At 44.7% G+C, this 18,738-nt stretch overlaps 1 protein-coding gene across 2 annotated transcripts in view; it reads right to left on the bottom strand.

The window, feature by feature from the left end:
* smpdl3b (sphingomyelin phosphodiesterase acid like 3B) overlaps positions 1 to 18,405 on the bottom strand; it is a 34,884-nt gene extending 16,479 nt beyond the window's left edge. Inside the window, exons 1-3 of one of the 2 annotated variants that reach the window (XM_068011610.1) lie at positions 18,333 to 18,405; positions 9,065 to 9,275; positions 2,516 to 2,613 (exon numbers count right to left, since the gene is read on the bottom strand). In XM_068011610.1, the coding sequence (XP_067867711.1) occupies positions 2,516 to 2,613; positions 9,065 to 9,228 (262 nt within the window). In that variant the 5' untranslated portion in view covers positions 9,229 to 9,275; positions 18,333 to 18,405. Of the gene's footprint in view, positions 1 to 2,515; positions 2,614 to 9,064; positions 9,276 to 9,951; positions 10,068 to 18,332 lie in introns of those variants that run through there. The other variant, XM_068011609.1, reaches the window with a different exon arrangement.
* Positions 18,406 to 18,738: the final 333 nt, after the last annotated feature.

Below are 18,738 nucleotides of genomic sequence, written 5' to 3'. Positions count from 1 at the left end.
TGGCTTGGCCATGTGAGCCGCATGGAAGATGGCAGGATCCCCAAAGACACATTGTACAGCGAGCTCGCCACTGGTATCAGACCCACCGGCCGTCCATGTCTCCGTTATAAAGACGTCTGCAAACGCGACATGAAATCGTGTGACATTGATCACAAGTCGTGGGAGTCAGTTGCCAGCATTCGCCAGAGCTGGCGGGCAGCCATAAAGACAGGGCTAAATTGTGGCGAGTCGAAGAGACTTAGTAGTTGGCAGGAAAAAAGACAGAGGCGCAAGGGGAGAGCCAACTGTGCAACAGCCCCAACAAACAAATTTCTCTGCAGCACCTGTGGAAGAGCCTGTCACTCCAGAATTGGCCTTTATAGCCACTCCAGGCGCTGCTTCACAAACCACTGACCACCTCCAGGCGCGTATCCATTGTCTCTCGAGATAAGGAGGCCCAAAAGAAGAAGAAGAAGAAAGGAACCAGTGGGAAGCTGAAGAGAATTTGTATTTTCTTTTTACGGAGAGAGTTGTTATGACCTGGAATGCACTGCCAGAAAGGGTGGTGGAAAAATAACTTTCAAAAGGAAATTGGATAGCTCTTTCAAAGAGCTGGCACAGACGCAATGGAGCAAATGGCCTCCTTCTGCGCTGTATGATTCTATGATATGTTGATTAAATTGCCTGCAGCATTGTTTATTGTCAGTTGACGAATACATGCTTTTTGTCGATACATGATGGCATCAGAGTTGGGAGAAAGACCTCAGAAACCCACTGTACAGGGTGACCCAATAGCCAGAGCCCGTAACTACACCATGACACCATGTAGAAAAATAGAATGGGAAGTATTGGTACAGCAATTTACAATGGTAAATGTTAACCTTAATGCATGATCACAAACCATGATGAGGAAGTAAAGGATAGGGATAGGAAATCCACAACTTATGCAACATTGTAATAATATATCGATGTAATAGCTGACTCTTCAAATCGAATGATATATTCTAAGAATCTAAAAACTCAGACAGTTCACATCTGTGAATACCAACTTTTTTTTGTTGCAGTGGTTCTTTAAGGTGTCTACATGATAAGAACAGGCTTCCCTAGGAGTTACTGAGATGGCCTCAGTACTCGTTATGGACACGCTACTAGTAAGAGTGTCGGCAAGGGATTAACCAGCAATGTGCAGAATCAACCTAACAGATGTATTTTTCGTTAACTATTTCACAGGTGCCTGTTATGAACTGACAAAATGAAGTCCAGTGTGACTGTCTTTTCTTTCCCTCTCCTAGAAGATCTTTTAGGATCTGGAATGCATTGCCTGACAGTGTGGTCAAGGCAGATTCAATTATGGCTTTCAAAAGAGAATTGAATAACTATCTGAAGAGAAAATATTTGCAGGGCTACGGGGAGAGGGTGGGGAAGTGGGACCAGCTGTGATGCTTTTACAAAGAAACAGCATGAACACAATGGGCTTAATGGCCTCCTTCCGTGTAGTAACCATTCTATGATCTTGAACTAACTGTTTAAAGAACTGCAAGTGTCCACCTATGTCTAACTCTATGGTTAGAAGGGCATCATGAAAAATTAAAAACTCATACATGTCCAAATGAAATAATATGAATTGCATCAACCTCACTCTTGTCTGATTTTTCTGTGTGATATTGCTGTTTGCTGTTTGCATCATAGATGTCTCACTCATCCAACATTAAAAGCTTTGTGAAAACCTTTTATGTTGTTTCCATGAAGGCAGTGCTCTTTTGGAATGGTACCTTTAAGCAATGCAATGCTTGTACTAGAGAAAAACATGTTAAAAATTATAGATTATAGAACATTATAGATCACAGAACTGTTACAGCACAGAAGGAGGCCATTCGACATGTCAGCTCTCCGAAAGAGGAATGTACTGATTGCCACTCCCCCGCTTTCTCCACGAAACCCTACACATTCTTCCTCTTCAGATAACAATCTAATTCCCTTTTGAAGGTTTGGATTGAACCTGCCTCCACCACACTCTCAGGCAGTGCATTCCAGATCCTAACCACTCGCTGCGTGAAAATGTTTTTCTTCATGTTGCCATTGTTTCTTTTGCCAATTACCTTAAATCTGTGCCCTCTTGTTCTCAATCCTTCCACCAATGGGAACAGTTTCTCTCTATCTACTCTGTCCAGACCCCTCATGATTTTGATCACCTCTATCAAATCCCCTCTCAACCTTCTCTTCTCCAAGGAAAACAGTCCCAACTTCTACAATCTATCTGTGTAACTGAAGTTCCTCATCCCTGGAACCATTCTTGTGAATCTTGTCTGCACTCTCTCTAATGCCTTCACATCTTTCCTGAAGTTTGGCGCCTAGAACTGGATGCAATACTCCAGTTGAGTTGAGTGATACATTATAGGCAGAGTGTCTTTGAACCATTCAAAGGAAGCAATTGTTCTGGTTGATGATTGAGTTTCTTTCCAGGCTGGCCATGCTCACTTCAGACATTTGCACTAAATGTTTGCTGTACTAATAAGAGTTTAAAGTTGCCACCTACCTGGAAAGACCTCTTGTATCAGATGGGTTAAATTGCCTATTATCCACAGTACTGCATCCTCACCAAGCTTCTCGTCAGCAACATGAGGAGTGTCGTCACTGAAAGTTCCAGGAAAAATAAAGGAAGTAATTTCGGGAAGCAGTAGGCCCACATTTCTTTTACCTGTGCGTGAGATTGTGACCAAGACTTTTCTTGGGAGCACAGTGGGCTCAATCTCCCATTACTAAACAATGTTGCCAGAGGATCAATGCACCTGCCAGAGGGTTCGACAAGCTGCCTTTTCAGAGTACAGTTTGCACTTGTTTCCCCATGGGTTCTACAGACCATAGATTCCAATTTCTGGGCAGGTTCATGACACACATTAGATTTGAAAGAGGAAGTAGCAGGAATTTGCTATGGTCGTAGTGTGATGGAATCTATGGTCTGTAGAACCCATGGGGAAACAAGTGCAAACTGTACTCTGAAAAGGCGGCTTGTCGAACCCTCTGGCAGGTGCATTGATCCTGGCTGCAAACGTTTTCTTTTGGAACAGAATCCCCTAATAGAAATTGAAAACAAATACTTCAGGTTGCTGAGGTAACTAAAACTGATTGCGACCAGATAAAAGGGTGAGAAACAGCCATCCAAGCTGAAACAGCAGGAAGGTTTTGTTTTATAGGCAGATTGAAGAAAGTGAAGCTGTTTCTGTTTGTTTTTTTATTTGTTTCTGGGATGTGGGCGTCGCTGGCCAGGCCAGCATTTATTGCCCATCCCTAATTGCCCTTGAGAAGGTGACGGTGAGCTGTCTTCTTGAACCGCTGCAGTCCTTGGGGTGTAGGTACACCCACAGTGCTGTTAGGAAGGGAATTCCAAGATTTTGACCCAGCGACAGTGAAGGAACGGCGATGTAGTTCCAAGTCAGGATGGTGTGCGACTTGGAGGGGAACTTGCAGGTGGTGGTGTTCCTATGTGTCTGCTGCCCTTGTCTTTCTAGGTGGTAGAGGTCACGGGTTTGGAAGGTGCTGCAGTGCATCTTGTAGATGGTACACACTGCTGCCACTGTGTGTCAGTGGTGGAGGGAGTGAGTGTTGAAGGTGGTGGATGGGGTGCCAGTCTAGCAGGCTGCTTTGTCCTGGATGGTGTCGAGCTTCTTGAATGTTGTTGGAGTTTCATCCATCCAGGCAAGATGAACTGATTACCCACAGGGATGTCACTGAAGGGCACGGATAACGGTGATACTGGGAATCCAATGCAGTCAAGCCTGTTGTGAGGAGAACTGAGAAAGTTCTGCAGAACTACACCTTTTTTCTTTTGGTGAAGACTGTACCTGTGGAGTCTGGGATTAAAGTGAAACTGCTGTTAGTCGGGAATTGTGGCTGCATCTTGGAAGAACTGGAGACCTACGTGAGGAATTTCAGGGTTGTGAAGAACTGTGTGACTGTATTGTGGGCCATACATCTTGAAAGGACTACGCAGGGGACTTGCAAGACCCATCTTTGTTACATCTGATAATTAATGTGTAATCTTTATCGACCATGATTTAACTGCTAGTTCATGTTTAATTTATGTTAGTTTTGGTTTGAGTGTTAAAGTAAAATTTATAAAAGTAATATCTTGCCCATTTGGTTTTTTAGCTTCCTAAATTGAGGTCAGTCAGAGGATTTGATTCTTTCGGTCTGTTGGCGATCTCCACGGGGATCATAACAGTAGACCCTCTTCACAAAATTCAAAAAAAACACAGGCACTAATAATAAGGCACACATTTGGAATGATTCTTTGTAAAATAATCCTTTGATAGAATTGAAAAGCAGAGAAGTCATGTCAAACTTTTATTGAACCTTGATTAGACCTTGATTAAAGTACTCTGCACTGTTCTGGTTTCCATGTTATGAAAACGATATAGAGGCACTGGAGAAGGTGCAATAAAGATTCTGAAGGATGATACCAGAACTGAAAGGGTCTATTTATCAGGAATGGCTGTATAAGCTGAGGTTCTTTACTCTAGAAAACAGAAATGCTGAGGGGGTGACCTGATAGAGGTGTTTAAAATTTATAAACAGGTTTGATAAGGTAGAGAAAATGTTTAAAAGAAACAGAAAATACTGGAAATACTCAGCAGGTCTGGCAGCATGCGTGGAAAGAGAAACAGAGTTAACGTTTCAGGTCTGTGACCTTTCATCAGAACTGGGAAAAGTTAGAAATGTAAAAATGTTTTCACTTGTAGGGGGGTGCCAAAACTGGGGCCATAAGTATAGAATAATCACCAATAGGAAATTCAGGAAAAGCTTCTTTACCCAAAGAGTGGTAAGAATGTGGAACTCAATACAACAAGGAATTGTTGAGGGAGCATATATGTATTTAAGGGGAAGGTAGATAAGCACATGATAGTGAAAGGAATAAGGCTATGTTGATAGGGTTAGTTGGAGAGGGGTGGGAGGATGCTCATTTGGAGTATAAATGCCAGCATGGATCAGTTGGGCTGATTGGCCTGTTTCTGTACTGTAGACCCTTATGTAATTCTCTACCTAACCTACTGCACAATTTTTATGACTCTGCAAAACAACCCTATAAAAGAGGAAAAGGTTTGTTATATATTTTGTATATAATTATTTTTCTGCCAGCTGTGACAGATTATAGGAGCCATGTTAACACTGAAATGTGAAAAAGGGCAATTTCATATGAAGCAGTATCACAATGGGAGTTTAACATAAAAATGTACTTGGACTAAATGATGGTGGTGACAATGCTATAAATATGCTGCAAATTTGTCTGCATTTTTTCAGTTTGAAATTATTTTTCTGTAAACAAAAAAATTCTTGTTTGAAGCCACAAAGACCCTAGGGATGTATAAAATTGTAGTTCATGCCTGTTTGATGTTCTCATTGAAATCAAATGTCTTGATTAAATGTGATACTTCTCACAACTTGTCCAAAAACTGAGCAAATTTACCCAAGAAGGCAAGTATGCTTGAGCAACTATCAGCCAGGGGGCTGAACCTCAAGAGCCAGGATTTTATTGGCAGGGGTTAAGTCCCAATGTCAGAAACAAATGCGGGTCCTCGAGCCCTCATTGGCGGGCAGCGGGACTGTGGTGGCAATCTTCCCACTGGCGACTGTTTTATTGGCTGCCACCAGTCCTGCCGTCCAATTAAGGGCATTGGGTTTACTCTCCACACTGAGGCTATGAGGAGAACAAGAGGGTGCCCCCACTTTGATGCGTCCTCACAAGGGAGTTGGAAAATTCTTTTCTCTGCCAGGGCCAGGCAGACAGGCCCCAACGACCAGAGGGATGACCCTTCCAGTAGTGGCAATGGGTCACAGGGTAGCCTTTGCTGCTGGGGCCCCTTCCTTGGGCAATGGAGCCTCTGAATGGGATGGGCCCCACCGGGAAATTCCTGGGAGGCCACTCCCCATGTGGTGGGGGGCTGCTCCACCACTGGTAAAAAGCTGGTGGCCAATGGCCCTTAAATTGCCTATATTGGCTGCTTGCCTCTGGTTGTTGAGCAGCTGAGCTGCTGCTGTCCAGCCGCTGATAAAATGGTCCAGTGTTGGGACTGCGTCAGGGATCCCTCCCACCACGGCTCCCTGGCATTTTACTGCCCGCCAGCTCCCCTCCCATCCCATCACCCGGGAGCTGGCAAAATCCCACCCATGGACTCCAACATGTAGCTGGGGATCATAGACTTGAAGAAAGGACTTGTATTTATAAAGCATGTTACCTTCAGGATACCTGCAAATGTTTCACAGTCAATTAATTACTTCTGAAGTAACTCATTATTGTCACATAGACAAGGTGCCACCAATCTGTGCACAATAAGGTCCCACAAACAGTAAATCTCTGATCTCTTTCCAATTAATCTATTTTTTGGTGGTGTTGGTTGATGGAGGAATGCTGGTCAGAGCACAGGGGAGCTTTCCATTCTTCATCAAATAGTGCCATGGGATCCTTTACATCCACCTAATCAGGCACATGGGGCTTCAGTTTAGATTCTCGCCCAAGAAACCTCTGAAAATGCCTCAGTATATAGGTCACGTTTCAGATGAGACGTTAAACCGAGGCCTCGTCTGCCTCTCAGATCAACGTAAAAGTTCCCATGCATTATTTTGCCTCTGGTTACCCACATTATCCTGACCAAGACTTATTCCACACCCACCATCACTGAAACGAATTATCAGGCCATTACTTCATTGCTGTTTGTGGGACCTTGCTGTGTACGCATTGGCTGCATTACAACAACAATTACACTTCAGAAATACTTCATTGGCTGCAAAGTGCTTTAGGAAATCATGAGGTTGTGAAAGGCGCTATATAAATGCAAGTCTTTACTTTCTTTTAAGCTCTGGAGTGTGATTTGAACCCACCGCCTTCTGATGAAAGACAAAAGTGAAATCAACATTTATTCATTGTATCTATTCTTTAGGGAATCTCTGTAATTGAGCAGTGCAGAGTCAGTGCAGATTTGGTAGCAGCACAGTGTGGTGGGATGTGGGTTCATATTTAGGGTCCCTCCTACTCACTCTCCCACACAAAGATCTCAGCCAGCATGAAAGTGATGAGCAAAGATCAGGTTCTTCCACATTTCGGGAATATCAAAGAAAGAAGCCGGAATTTTACATTGCGGCAGTGACCCCTCCCACTGGCTAAAAGGTCAGGGGTGAGCCCGCCTCTGCCAAGCCTGGAAGCCATGTCAAAATTTTGCGCGGCCCAGGCCTTGAATTGGTTTCAGTCGGGCCTTCTGCCCCACTGAGGCAGGAAGTCCCGCCTCCAAAAGCTTCTGGCCTCCACCGGATAGCCTGCGGCCACAGCTGTAGCCCTGTGGCAGAAGCTGCCTGGGAAGGGGTGGGGTTTAAATACAGGAGGATTTTCTGGCTGCCCGGCCTGCTGCCAGGAGGCCACCCCCAGGGACCTGACAGGCTTCACACACAGCGTGAGGCCAATCCACTGCTGGTAAGATCCCAGCAGCGTGCCCAATCAGAGGTCAATTGGCCAGGTAATTGGCATTTATTGGCAACCCGTTTTTCAGTGTTGCAATAGCAGAAAAGGACAACAATACAGAAATAATTCTATCACATGATATGGGAAACATTCATTACAACAGTGTTGCAACCCTTCATTCTGTCATGCAACAAGTCACATCATCTTTTGAAGAACATCATGGTATCTTCCACAATCACAGTGCACTATATAGAAAGGCACTTCCTTGTAATTGCACAGTGCTTTTGCAAGTCAAGTTTCCTCCCCACTGCTCTCTAAGATGCTGGCTCATGCTGTAGAACAATTCCAGGGCACTGAGCATCCTTCACTACCTCCCACACATGGTCATTTATCATGTAAGTTGACAGTGAGTGTTTTTTTTTAAGCTATGGAAACATCACAGCCTGGCGTCTCACAAAATCTACTTTCGAGCATTTCCATATCAGGAGTGAGGCTGCAGGATGGATGTGGTGACCAAGCCTTCAGCCACCTAGGCCCTAAGCTCTGGAATTCCCTCCCTAAACCTCCATGCCTCTTCATCTCTCTTTCCTCCTTTAAGACGCTCCATAAAACCTACCTCTTTGACCAAGCAGTTGGGGGATGGTAGCATAGTGATAATGTCACTGCACTTGTAATCCAGTGACCTGGACTAATGCGCCGGAAACCTAATTTCAAATCCCACCACAGCGGCTGGAGGAATTTAAATTCAATTAATTAATAAGTCTGGAATAAAATACTAGTCTTATTGATAATGAAACTACTGGATTGTCATAAAAACCCATCTGGTTCACTAACATCCTTCAGGGGAGGAAATCTGCTGTCCTTACCTGGTCTGGCCTACATGTGACCCCAGACCCACACCCATGTGATTGACTCTTAGCTACCCTCTGAAATGGCTTAGCAAGTCTCTCAGTTGTAGGCAGCTCACCACCACCTGCTCAAGGGCGATTATGGATGGGTAATAAATGCTAACCTTGCCAGAGGCACCCACATCCCAAGAACGAATTTTTTAAAAAGGCTTTTGACCATCTGCCCTAATATCACCTTATGTGGCTCAGTGTCTAATTTTGCTCTGGAATACTGCTGTGAAGCACCTTGGGATGTTTTATTACGTTATAAGGTGCTATATAAATAAACATTTTTGTTGCTGCTGCTGCAATGCAATCGAGTGATATTCACTCTTTTGGTCAATGAAGAACCTTCTGTTTCATTAACGCCTTTCCAACTGATATTCTTTATAATATGTTATTGAAAACTTAAATGCATTGGCTTAGACAGAGAAGAGTTTCCAATCCAACAGCACAAATCTTGTAAAAAGGCTCTTCCTTTATTGAAAATTTATTTCACAAAATGTTGTGTACAAAGAAATGATGTAATAGGATAAATCATGTTCGGTGACAACACTGCATTACCTACAAATAACATCATGATTTTAAAAAATCTCTTGTCCCTATGTAAAATAAAAGTTTGCCACACACTATTTTAGTCCCTTTAACTGTAGTAACCTTTGGTACCTGACAGGACAATTTTAATTAGTGTTTATTTCACAAGCTAGCTATTATCTTTTTATTTCCACTGATAGTTCCAAACACTTACCCAGTCCAAAGAATGAAGTCCGGGTGAGGGTGAAGGTCTTTCATGGTATAAATGGACAGGTTGATAAGGTCCCAGTTGGAGTCACACAGGTAGCTGCCCCACTTGCCTGGGTTTGTTACAGGTTTGGAAGATGAGGGACACACAGTGTTTGGGTTCTCTGTCATGTTATAATCAGGGTCCCAGTGAAGATCTGTGAGGTGCCAGAAGTAACCTGGCAAAGACAAATATTTACACTTGATTAAGATACCCTTCTTGCTTTTTCACACCACAACAACTGTTCTCAATGCGGGAAATCCAAGCAGCTACAAAACACACCTGGCCTGCACATTTAGTGACTATTGCATATTTAAAATATCTTGCTAAAACAACACAGATGAAGCTCGTTCAATCTTTATGAAAGGCAGAGAAGCTCTCTTAATCAGCTGTGTAACTAATCTAATCATATTGTGTCCAATTTCCAGTCTATGGGGAGCTAGCTGGTTTCAGGTGGGGTACTAGTTTGCTTCCAATTGCGTCAGTGTCGATGGACTAGGGACAGGAAAATCAGCCAGGATTCCTCCTACTGACTCTTGGAAAGTGCAATTGGGTGGGCATAGGTGGAGGGCTTCTGGCAATAACTGTTTATCCTCAAATGTGAAGGATGGTAACCTTTGGAACTGTGGTAATGAAAATCTGTGTCTTCAGGCATGATGGGGATGGGGGCAGGAATATTGCAGAAGAGAACAGAGTAGCGCTAAGATAATACACTCAGAACTTAGGAAGTAAAAGAACATGAAGCTCAGACAAAGGCTGATCAATAGTAAAGCAGACGATTTAATAAGTTAACCGGATGAAGTCATTTTTCACCTCTGATTGAAACTAACAATATAAAATGAACGAGACCTTACCTCCCTGGACGCAAATAATCCCACAGTTAGTAATAAAGAGAAGGAAGCTCAGGAATCCCATTGTTACGAGAGCAGCTTGTGCACTATTACCAATCACTCGGTTGAATTAATGGTCAATGTTCCAGAGTTTAAACTTTTTTTGTGGCTCAAAGTCCTATCTCAAAAGGCATAAATTCCTTATTGAACTTCAAGGTAAAACACTGTGAAGCTCATTTCCCTCCGGGCAGCTCCTCACCCTCATCAGAAATTAATCTAGTCTCTTTCCTACTGATTTTCTGCTGCATTGACGCTCACACATTTAATGTTGATGCGCAGCTGTGGCTGAGTGGTAGCACTTTTACTTCTGTCTGAGAAGCTTATGGGTTCAAGACCCAGTCCAAAGAGTTAAGCACAAAATTTAGGCTGACACTCCAGTGCAGTACTGAGGGAGCACTGCACTGTTGGAGGTGCCGTCTTTCAGATGAGATATTAAGTCGAAGCCTTGTCTGCCTTCTCAGGCAGACGTAAAAGATCACGTGAAAAAAAAGGCAAACAGTGATGTTAGAGGAGAGCTGCAAGGTGATTGGTTGGTGAGTAGCAGCTGTTAGAATATCTTAAAAAAATAAGGGGTAAGTTTTTTTTTGTTGGAAAAAATTCTCTGGTGATAAGGTGAGTACTAACTACTAAAGTGTTTTTTTTTTAAGGACTTTAGATTGAAGTGGGTAGAACAAGGCCCCCAGTATAATTAGTATTTTTTAATTAAGGGAGTAACTAATTAATCTAAGGGTAAGTCATGACAGGAGAGCTCAGCCCCGTGATATGCTCCTCCTGTGCTATGTGGGAAATCAGGGACACTTCCAGTGTCCCTGGCGACCATGTGTGCAGGAAGTGTATCCAGCTGCAGCTACTGGCTACCCGCATTATGGAGCTGGAGCTGCGGGTGGATTCACTGTGGAGCATCCACGATGCTGAGGAAGTCGTGGATAGCACGTTTAGAGAGGTGGTCACACCGCAGGTAATGGCTGCACAGGCAGAAAAGAGATGGGTGACCACCAGACGGAGTAGTAGGCACAAGCAGGTAGTGCAGGAGTCCCCTGTGGCCATCCCCCTCTCAAACAGATATACCGCTTTGGATACTGTTGGGGGGTTGACCTCCCAAGGAAAAGCAGCAACAGCCAAGTTCGTGGCACCACGGAGGGCTCTGCTGCACAGCAGGGGAGGAAAAGGGTTGGACGAGCTATAGTGATCGGGGATTCTATCGTAAGGGGTGCAGATAGGCGTTTCTGTGGCCACAAACGAGGCTCCAGGATGGTATGTTGCCTCCCTAGTGCTCGGGTCAAGGATATCTCAAAGCAGCTGCAGGACATTCTGAAAGGGGAGGGTGAACAGCCAGAGGTCGTGGTCCATATTGGTACTAATGACATAGGCAGGAAGAGAGATGAGGTCCTGCAAAGTGAATAGAGAGTTAGGCAGAGGATTAAAAAGCAGGACCTCTAGGGTTGTAATCTCAGGATTACTCCCCGTGCCACGTGCTAGTGAGGGTAGGAGTAGGAGGATTAGGCAAATGAATGCATGGCTGAAGAGTTGGTGTAGGCAGGAGGGCTTCAGCTACTTGGATCATTGGGATCTCTTCTGGTGCAGAGGTGAACTGTACAAGAAGGATGGGTTGTATCTAAACTGGAGGGAGACCAATATCCTTGTGGGGAGGTTTGCTAGTACTACTCGGGAGGGTTTAAACTAGTCTTGCAGGGGGGTGGGACCCAAAGTAGTAGTCTCTCAGATGAGATAGTTGAGGCAAATGTAGAGGTTAAAGCAAGCAAGTCCAGTAGGCAGGACATGCAGGGGCAGGACAGGGAGCGTGGAAGGTCTGGTAGGCTAAACTGCATTTACTTTAATGCAAGAAGCCTTACAAGTAAGGCAGATGAACTCAGAGCATGGGTCGGTACATGGGATTATGATATTATAGCTACTACGGAATCGTGGTTGAGGGATGGGCAGGACTGGCAGCTCAATGTTCCGGGGTACCGATCCCTCCAGTGTGACAGAGGTGGAGGTAAGAGAGGAGGGGGAGTTGCACTATTGATTAGGGAGGACATCACGGCAGTACCTAGAGAGGATATCCCGGGGGGAATGTCCAGCAAGGCCATATGGGTAGAACTTAGAAATAAGAAAGGAGTGATCACTTTGATGGGATTATACTATAGGCCCCCCAATATTCAGAGGGAAGTGGAGGAGCATATATGTAGGAAAATCACAGATAGTGTCGGAATTATAGCGTTGTAATAGTAGGTGATTTTAACTTCCCGAATATTGACTGGGACTGCCTTAGCGCTAAAGGATCAGATGCGGAAGAATTTGTTAAGTGTGTCCAGGATAGTTTTCTGAAGCAGTATGTGGATGGCCCTACTGAGAAGGGGCTACACTCGACCTCCTCTTAGGAAATAAGGCTGGGCAGGTGGTTGATGTGTCAGTGGAGGAGCACTTTGGGACCAGTGACCATAACTCTATTAGCTTCAAGGTAGTTATGGAAAAGGATAGTCAGGTTGAAGTCCTAAATTGGGGGAAGGCTCATTTCGATGGCATCAGACAGGAACTCTCTAAAGTTGAATGGGAGAGGCTGTTTACAGGTAAAAGGACGTCTGGCAAGTGGGAGGCTTTTAAAAGTGAGATAGGAAGAGTTCAGGGCCGGCATGTTCCTGTTAGATGGAAGGGCAAGGCTGGCAAGTTTAGGGAACCTTGGTTGACGAGGGATATTGAGGGTCTGGTCAGGCCAAAGAAGGAGGCATATGTCAGGTATAGGCAGCTGGGATCGAGTGAGTCCCTCGAGGAGTATAGGGGATGTAGAACTACACTTAAGAAGGAAATTAGGAGGGTGAAAAGGGGCCATGAGATTTCCCTGGCAGATAAGATAAAGGAGAATCCTAAAAGATTCTATAAGTATATTAAGAGTAAAAGGGTAGCTAGGGAGAGAGTAGGTCCCCTTAAGGATCAGTGTGGCAATTTATGTGTGGAGCCACGGGAAATGGGTGAGGTCTTAAATGAATATTTCTCGTCCGTATTTACCGTGGAGAAGGTCATGGAAGCTAGTGAGTTCAAGGGAGGGAACACCGATATCCTGGAGCAAATCAACATTACAAAGGAGGAGATGTTGGAGGTTTTGAAGCGCATTAAGGTGGATAAATCCCCAGGGCCTGACCAGGTGTATCCTTGGATGCTATGGGAAGCAAGGTAGGAGATTGCTAGGGCCCTGGCAGAGATTTTTGTATCATCGTTAGCCACAGGTGAGGTACCGGAAGACTGGAGGATAGCTAATGTTGTGCCTTTATTTAAGAAGGGCAGCAGGGATAAGCCAGGGAACTACAGGCCGGTGAGCCTTACATCAGTGGTGGGGAAATTATTGGAAGGGATTCTGAGAGACAGGATTTATATGCATCTGGAAAGGCATGGTCTGATTAGGGATAGTCAGCATGGCTTTGTGTGTGGGAAATCATGTCTCACGAATTTGATTGAGTTTTTCGAGGAGCTAACCAAGAGGATTGATGAGGACAGGGGATGGACGTTGTCTACATGGACTTTAGCAAGGCCTTTGACAAGGTCCCGCATGTTAGGCTGGTCCAGAAGGTTCGAACACATGGGATCCAGGGTGAGCTAGCAAATTGGATACAAAATTGGCTTGGTGATAGGAGGCAGAGGGTGGTAGTGGAGGGTTCTTTCTCAGATTGGAGGCCGGTGACCAGTGGTGTACCGCAGGGATTGGCGCTGGGCCCTCTGTTGTTTGTCATATATATTAATAACTTGGATGTGAATGTAAGGGGCATGATTAGTAAGTTTTCGGATGACACCAAAATTGGTGGTATAGTGGACAGTGAAGAAGGTTGTCTAAGATTACAACAGGATATAGATCAACTGGGAAAGTGGGCAAGGGAGTGGCAAATGGAATTTAACGCAGACAAGTGTGAAGTAATGCATTTTGGGAAGTTAAACCAGGGCAGGACATATACAGTGAATGGCAGAGCCCTGGGGAGTGTTCTTGAGCAGACAGACCTTGACGTGCAAGTACATTGCTCCCTGAAGGTGGCAACACAGGTAGACAGGGTGGTGAAGAAGGCGTATGGCATGCTTGCCTACATCGGCCGAGGCATTGAGTACAAGAGTTGGGACGTCATGTTACAGTTGTACATAACGTTGGTTAGGTCGCATTTGGAGTACTGTGTACAGTTCTGGTCGCCGCACTACAGGAAAGATGTGATTAAGCTCGAGAGGGTGCAGAAAAGATTCACAAGGATGTTGCCTGGTTTGGAGGGCTTGAGTTATAAAGAGAGATTGGAAAGGCTGGGTCTGTTTTTCCTGGAGCGAAGGAGGCTGAGAGGGGACATGATAGAGGTATATAAAATTATGAGAGGCATAGATAGGGTAGATAGTCAGAGTCTGTTTCCCATGGTCGGGGTGACTAAAACTAGAGGGCATAGATTTAAGGTGAGAGGGAGGAGGTTTAAAGGGGATCAAAGGGGTAAATTTTTCACACAAAGAATAGTGGGTATCTGGAATGAGCTGCCTGAGGAGGTGGTGGAGGCAGGAACAGTAGTGACATTTAAAAGGCATCTGGACAGGTACTTGAATGAGCAAGGCATAGAGGGATATGGAATTAGTGCAGGCAGGTGGGATTAGTATAGATAGGCATTATGGTCAGCATGGACGCAGTGGGCCGAAGGGCCTGCTTCTATGCTGTATGACTGACTCTATGACTCTACTATTTCGAAGAACAGCAGGAGAGTTATTCCCAGTGTCCTGGCCAATATTTATGCCTCAATCAACATCACAAAAACAGAATATCTGGTCATTATCACATTGCTGTTTGTGGGACATTGCTGTGGACAAATTGGCTGCTGTGTTTCTTACATTACACTTTGGGATGACTAATATGGAAAAACAGTACAGTACAAATGTGACAATTTTGATAGGTGTAGATGAGTAGAGAGACTTTGCAGTCCATATACACAAATTGAGTATGTTCAAGACAGAGATCAATAGATTTCTAGATATTATAGATATCAAGGGATATGGGGAGAGTATGGGAAAATGTCATTGAGGTAGAAGATCAGCCATGATCTCACTGAATAGTGGAGCAGGCTCGAGGGGCCGAATGGCCTACTCCCGCTCCTATTTCCTGTGCTCCTATGAATCCTTAAAGGCAAGGTGGTTAAAATCGTGATTATCTGTGTTTATAGAGGCTTAGAAAATAAAGACAAAGAGACCATGGTCGGAATTTATAACCAGGCCTCAACAGCAACTTTATATAACACCTTTAACATAATAAAATGTCCCAAGGAGACACAGGAGTATTTTAAAATAAAATATGACACCAAGCCACATAACGAGATATTGGATCAGATGACCAAAAGTTTGGTCAAAGAGGCAGGAGCTTGAATACTGTGGGTAGTTTATTTATTTAGAGATACAGCACTGAAACAGGCCCTTCGGCCCACCGAGTCTGTGCCGACCAACAACCACCCATTTATACTAACCCTACGTCTCAATTCATTCCATCTTCGCTGCCTCCGGAGAATACTTGGCATCAGGTGGCAGGACCATATCTCCAACACAGAAGTCCTCGAGGCGGCCAACATCCCCAGCTTATACACACTACTGAGTCAGCGGCGCTTGAGATGGCTTGGCCATGTGAGCCGCATGGAAGATGGCAGGATCCCCAAAGACACATTGTACAGCGAGCTCGCCACTGGTATCAGACCCACCGGCCGTCCATGTCTCCGCTTTAAAGACGTCTGCAAACGCAACATGAAGTCCTGTGACATTGATCACAAGTCGTGGGAGTCAGTTGCCAGCATTCCCCAGAGCTGGTGAGCAGCCATAAAGGCGGGGCTAAAGTGTGGCGAGTCGAAGAGACTTAGCAGTTGGCAGGAAAAAAGACAAAAGCGCAAGGGGAGAGCCAACTGTGTAACAGCCCCGACAACCAATTTTATCTGTAGCACCTGTGGAAGAGCCTGTCACTCTAGAATTGGCCTTTATAGCCACTCCAGGCGCTGTTCCACAAACCACTGACCACCTCCAGGCGCTTACCCATTGTCTCTCGAGATAAGGAGGCCAAAGAACAGTAATCCCATATTCCCTACCACCTACCTACACTAGGGGCAATTTACAACAGCCAATTTACCTATCACCTGCAAGTCTTTGGCTGTGGGAGGAAACCGGAGCACCCGGCAAAAACCCACGTGGTCACAGGGAGAACTTGCAAACTCCGCACAGGCAGTACCCAGAATTGAACCCGGGTCCCTGGAGCTGTGAGGCTGCGGTACTAACCACTGTGCCGCCCTGTTCTGGGCAGCACACTGCAGGAAAGACATAAACATCTTCAGAAGAATGGACAGGTGGTTTACCAGGGATGAGGAAAGGCAGATTATTATCTGAACAGCTATAAACTGAGAGAGGGGAATATGCAGCGAGACCTGGGTGACACCAGTCGCTGAAGGTAAGCATACAGCTGCAACAGGTGGTAAAAAAGGCAAATGGTATTTTGGCCTTCATAGCAAGAGGATTCGAGTACAGGAGCAGGGATGTCTTGCTGCAATTATACAGGGCCTTGGTGAGGCCACACCTGGAATATTGTGTGCAGTTTTGGTCTCCTTATCTGAGGAAGGATGTTCTTGCTATAGAGGGAGTGCAGCGAAGGTTTACCAGACTGATTCCTGGGATGGTAGGGCTGACGTATGAGGAGAGATTGAGTCGGTTAGGATTATATTCTCTGGAGTTCAGAAGAGTGAGGGGGGATCTCATAGAAACCTATAAAAATCTAACAGGACTTGACAGGGTAGATGCAGGGAGGATGTTCCCAATGGTGGGGGTGTCCAGAACCAAGGGTCATAGTCTAAGGATACGGGGTAAACCATTCAGGACTGAGGCGAGGAGAAATTTCTTCACCCAGAAAGTGGTGAGCCTGTGGAATTTGCTACCACAGAAAGCAGGTGAGGCCAAAACATTGTATGTTTTCAAGAAGGAGTTAGATATAGCTCTTGGGTTTAAAGGGATCAAAGGATATCGGGTGAAGGGGGGAACAGGTTACTGAGTTGGACGATCAGCCATGATCATAATGAATGGCGGAGCAGGCTCGAAGGGCCGAATAGCCTACTCCTGCTCCTACTTTCTATGTTTGTATGTTTACAGGACCCAAGATCCAATTGCAATATTTTGAAGAGGAGGACTCCCCTATGCCATGGCCAATATTCATTGCTCAAACAACATCATTAAAAATCAACCATTATCTCTCTGTTGTTTTGGGAGCTTGCTGTGTGCAGATTGTTTGCTGCATTTCCCTACATTGAGTCTATTTCAAAAAAATAATTAATTGCCTGTAAAGGTTGTTAAAGGTGTTATATAAATAAATAAATTCATTACTTTTTTCTTTTTAAATTTACATAATAAATTTCATATATATATATTGCGCATACAAAAGGCACAATACAGCAGATGCTGGAAATTTGAAATATAAACAGAAAGTATTGGAAATAATCAGATGCTGCCTGACCTTGCTGTGTATTTCCAGCATTTTTTAAATTCTTTCATGTCGGCGTCGCAGGCCAGGCCAGGCCAGCATTTATTGCCCATCCCTAATTGCCCTTGAACTGAGTGGCTTGCTAGGCCATTTTGAGGGCATGTAAGAGTCAACCACATTGCTGTGGATCTGGAGTCACATGTAGGCCAGACCAGGCAAAGACAGCAGATTTCCTTCCCTAAAGGACATTAGTGAACCAGATGGGTTTTTACAACAATTGACAATGGTTTGGTTTCATGGCCATCATTAGACTAGCTTTAAATTCCAGATTTACTTATTGAATTGAAATTCTGCTGTAGTGGGATTTGAACCCATGTCCCCAGAGCAATACCTGGGTCTCTGGGTTACTAGTCCAGTGACATAACCAGTACGCCACCGCCTCATTTTGTTTTTAGTTTTAGAGATACAGCACTGAAACAGGCCCTTCGGCCCACCGAGTCTGTGCCGACCATCAACCACCCATTTATACTAATCCCACGCTAATTCCATATTCCTACCACATCCCCACCTGTCCCTATATTTCCCTACCACCTACCTATACTAGGGGCAATTTCTAATGGCCAATTTACCTACCAACCTGCAAGTCTTTGGCATGTGGGAGGAAACCGGAGCACCCGGAGGAAACCCACGCAGACACAGGGAGAACTTGCAAACTCCACACAGGCAGCACCCAGAATTGAACCCGGGTCGCTGGAGCTGTGAGGCTGCGGTGCTAACCACTGCGCCACTGTGCCGCCCTATTGTTCATATATTTCATATAACTTCATAAAATATGTTTACAAATGCACCCCTATATGTACAATAGCTTCATAAAATGTAAATATAGGCTCCTCACTTCATGATTCCAAGGAGGAAGAACTTCAGTTATGAGATAGATTGGAGAAGTTCGGACTTGGAGAAGAGAAGGCTGAGAGGTGATTTGATAGAGGTATTCAAGATCGTGAGGGGTCTGGACAGAGTAGATAGAGAGAAACTGAGAAGTAGAGGACACAGATTTAAAGTAATTGGTAATAGAAGCAAAAGTGACCTGATGAAAAACATTTTCATGCAGTGTGTGGTTAGGATCTAGTATGAACTGTTTGAGAGTGGTGGAGGCAGATTCATTCGAGGCATTCAAAAGCGAATTAAATAGTTATCTGAAAGGAAAGCATATACAGGTCTACGGGGAGAAGGCAACGGCACGAAGTGAAATGCTTATTCGGAGAACGGGTGCAAACGCAACGGTCCAAATGGCCTCCTTC

Source organism: Heterodontus francisci, chromosome 31, assembly GCF_036365525.1.
Source record: "Heterodontus francisci isolate sHetFra1 chromosome 31, sHetFra1.hap1, whole genome shotgun sequence".
In the NCBI taxonomy this organism is placed as follows: Eukaryota; Metazoa; Chordata; class Chondrichthyes; order Heterodontiformes; family Heterodontidae; genus Heterodontus; species Heterodontus francisci.
This window is presented reverse-complemented; position numbering and strand designations above follow the sequence as displayed.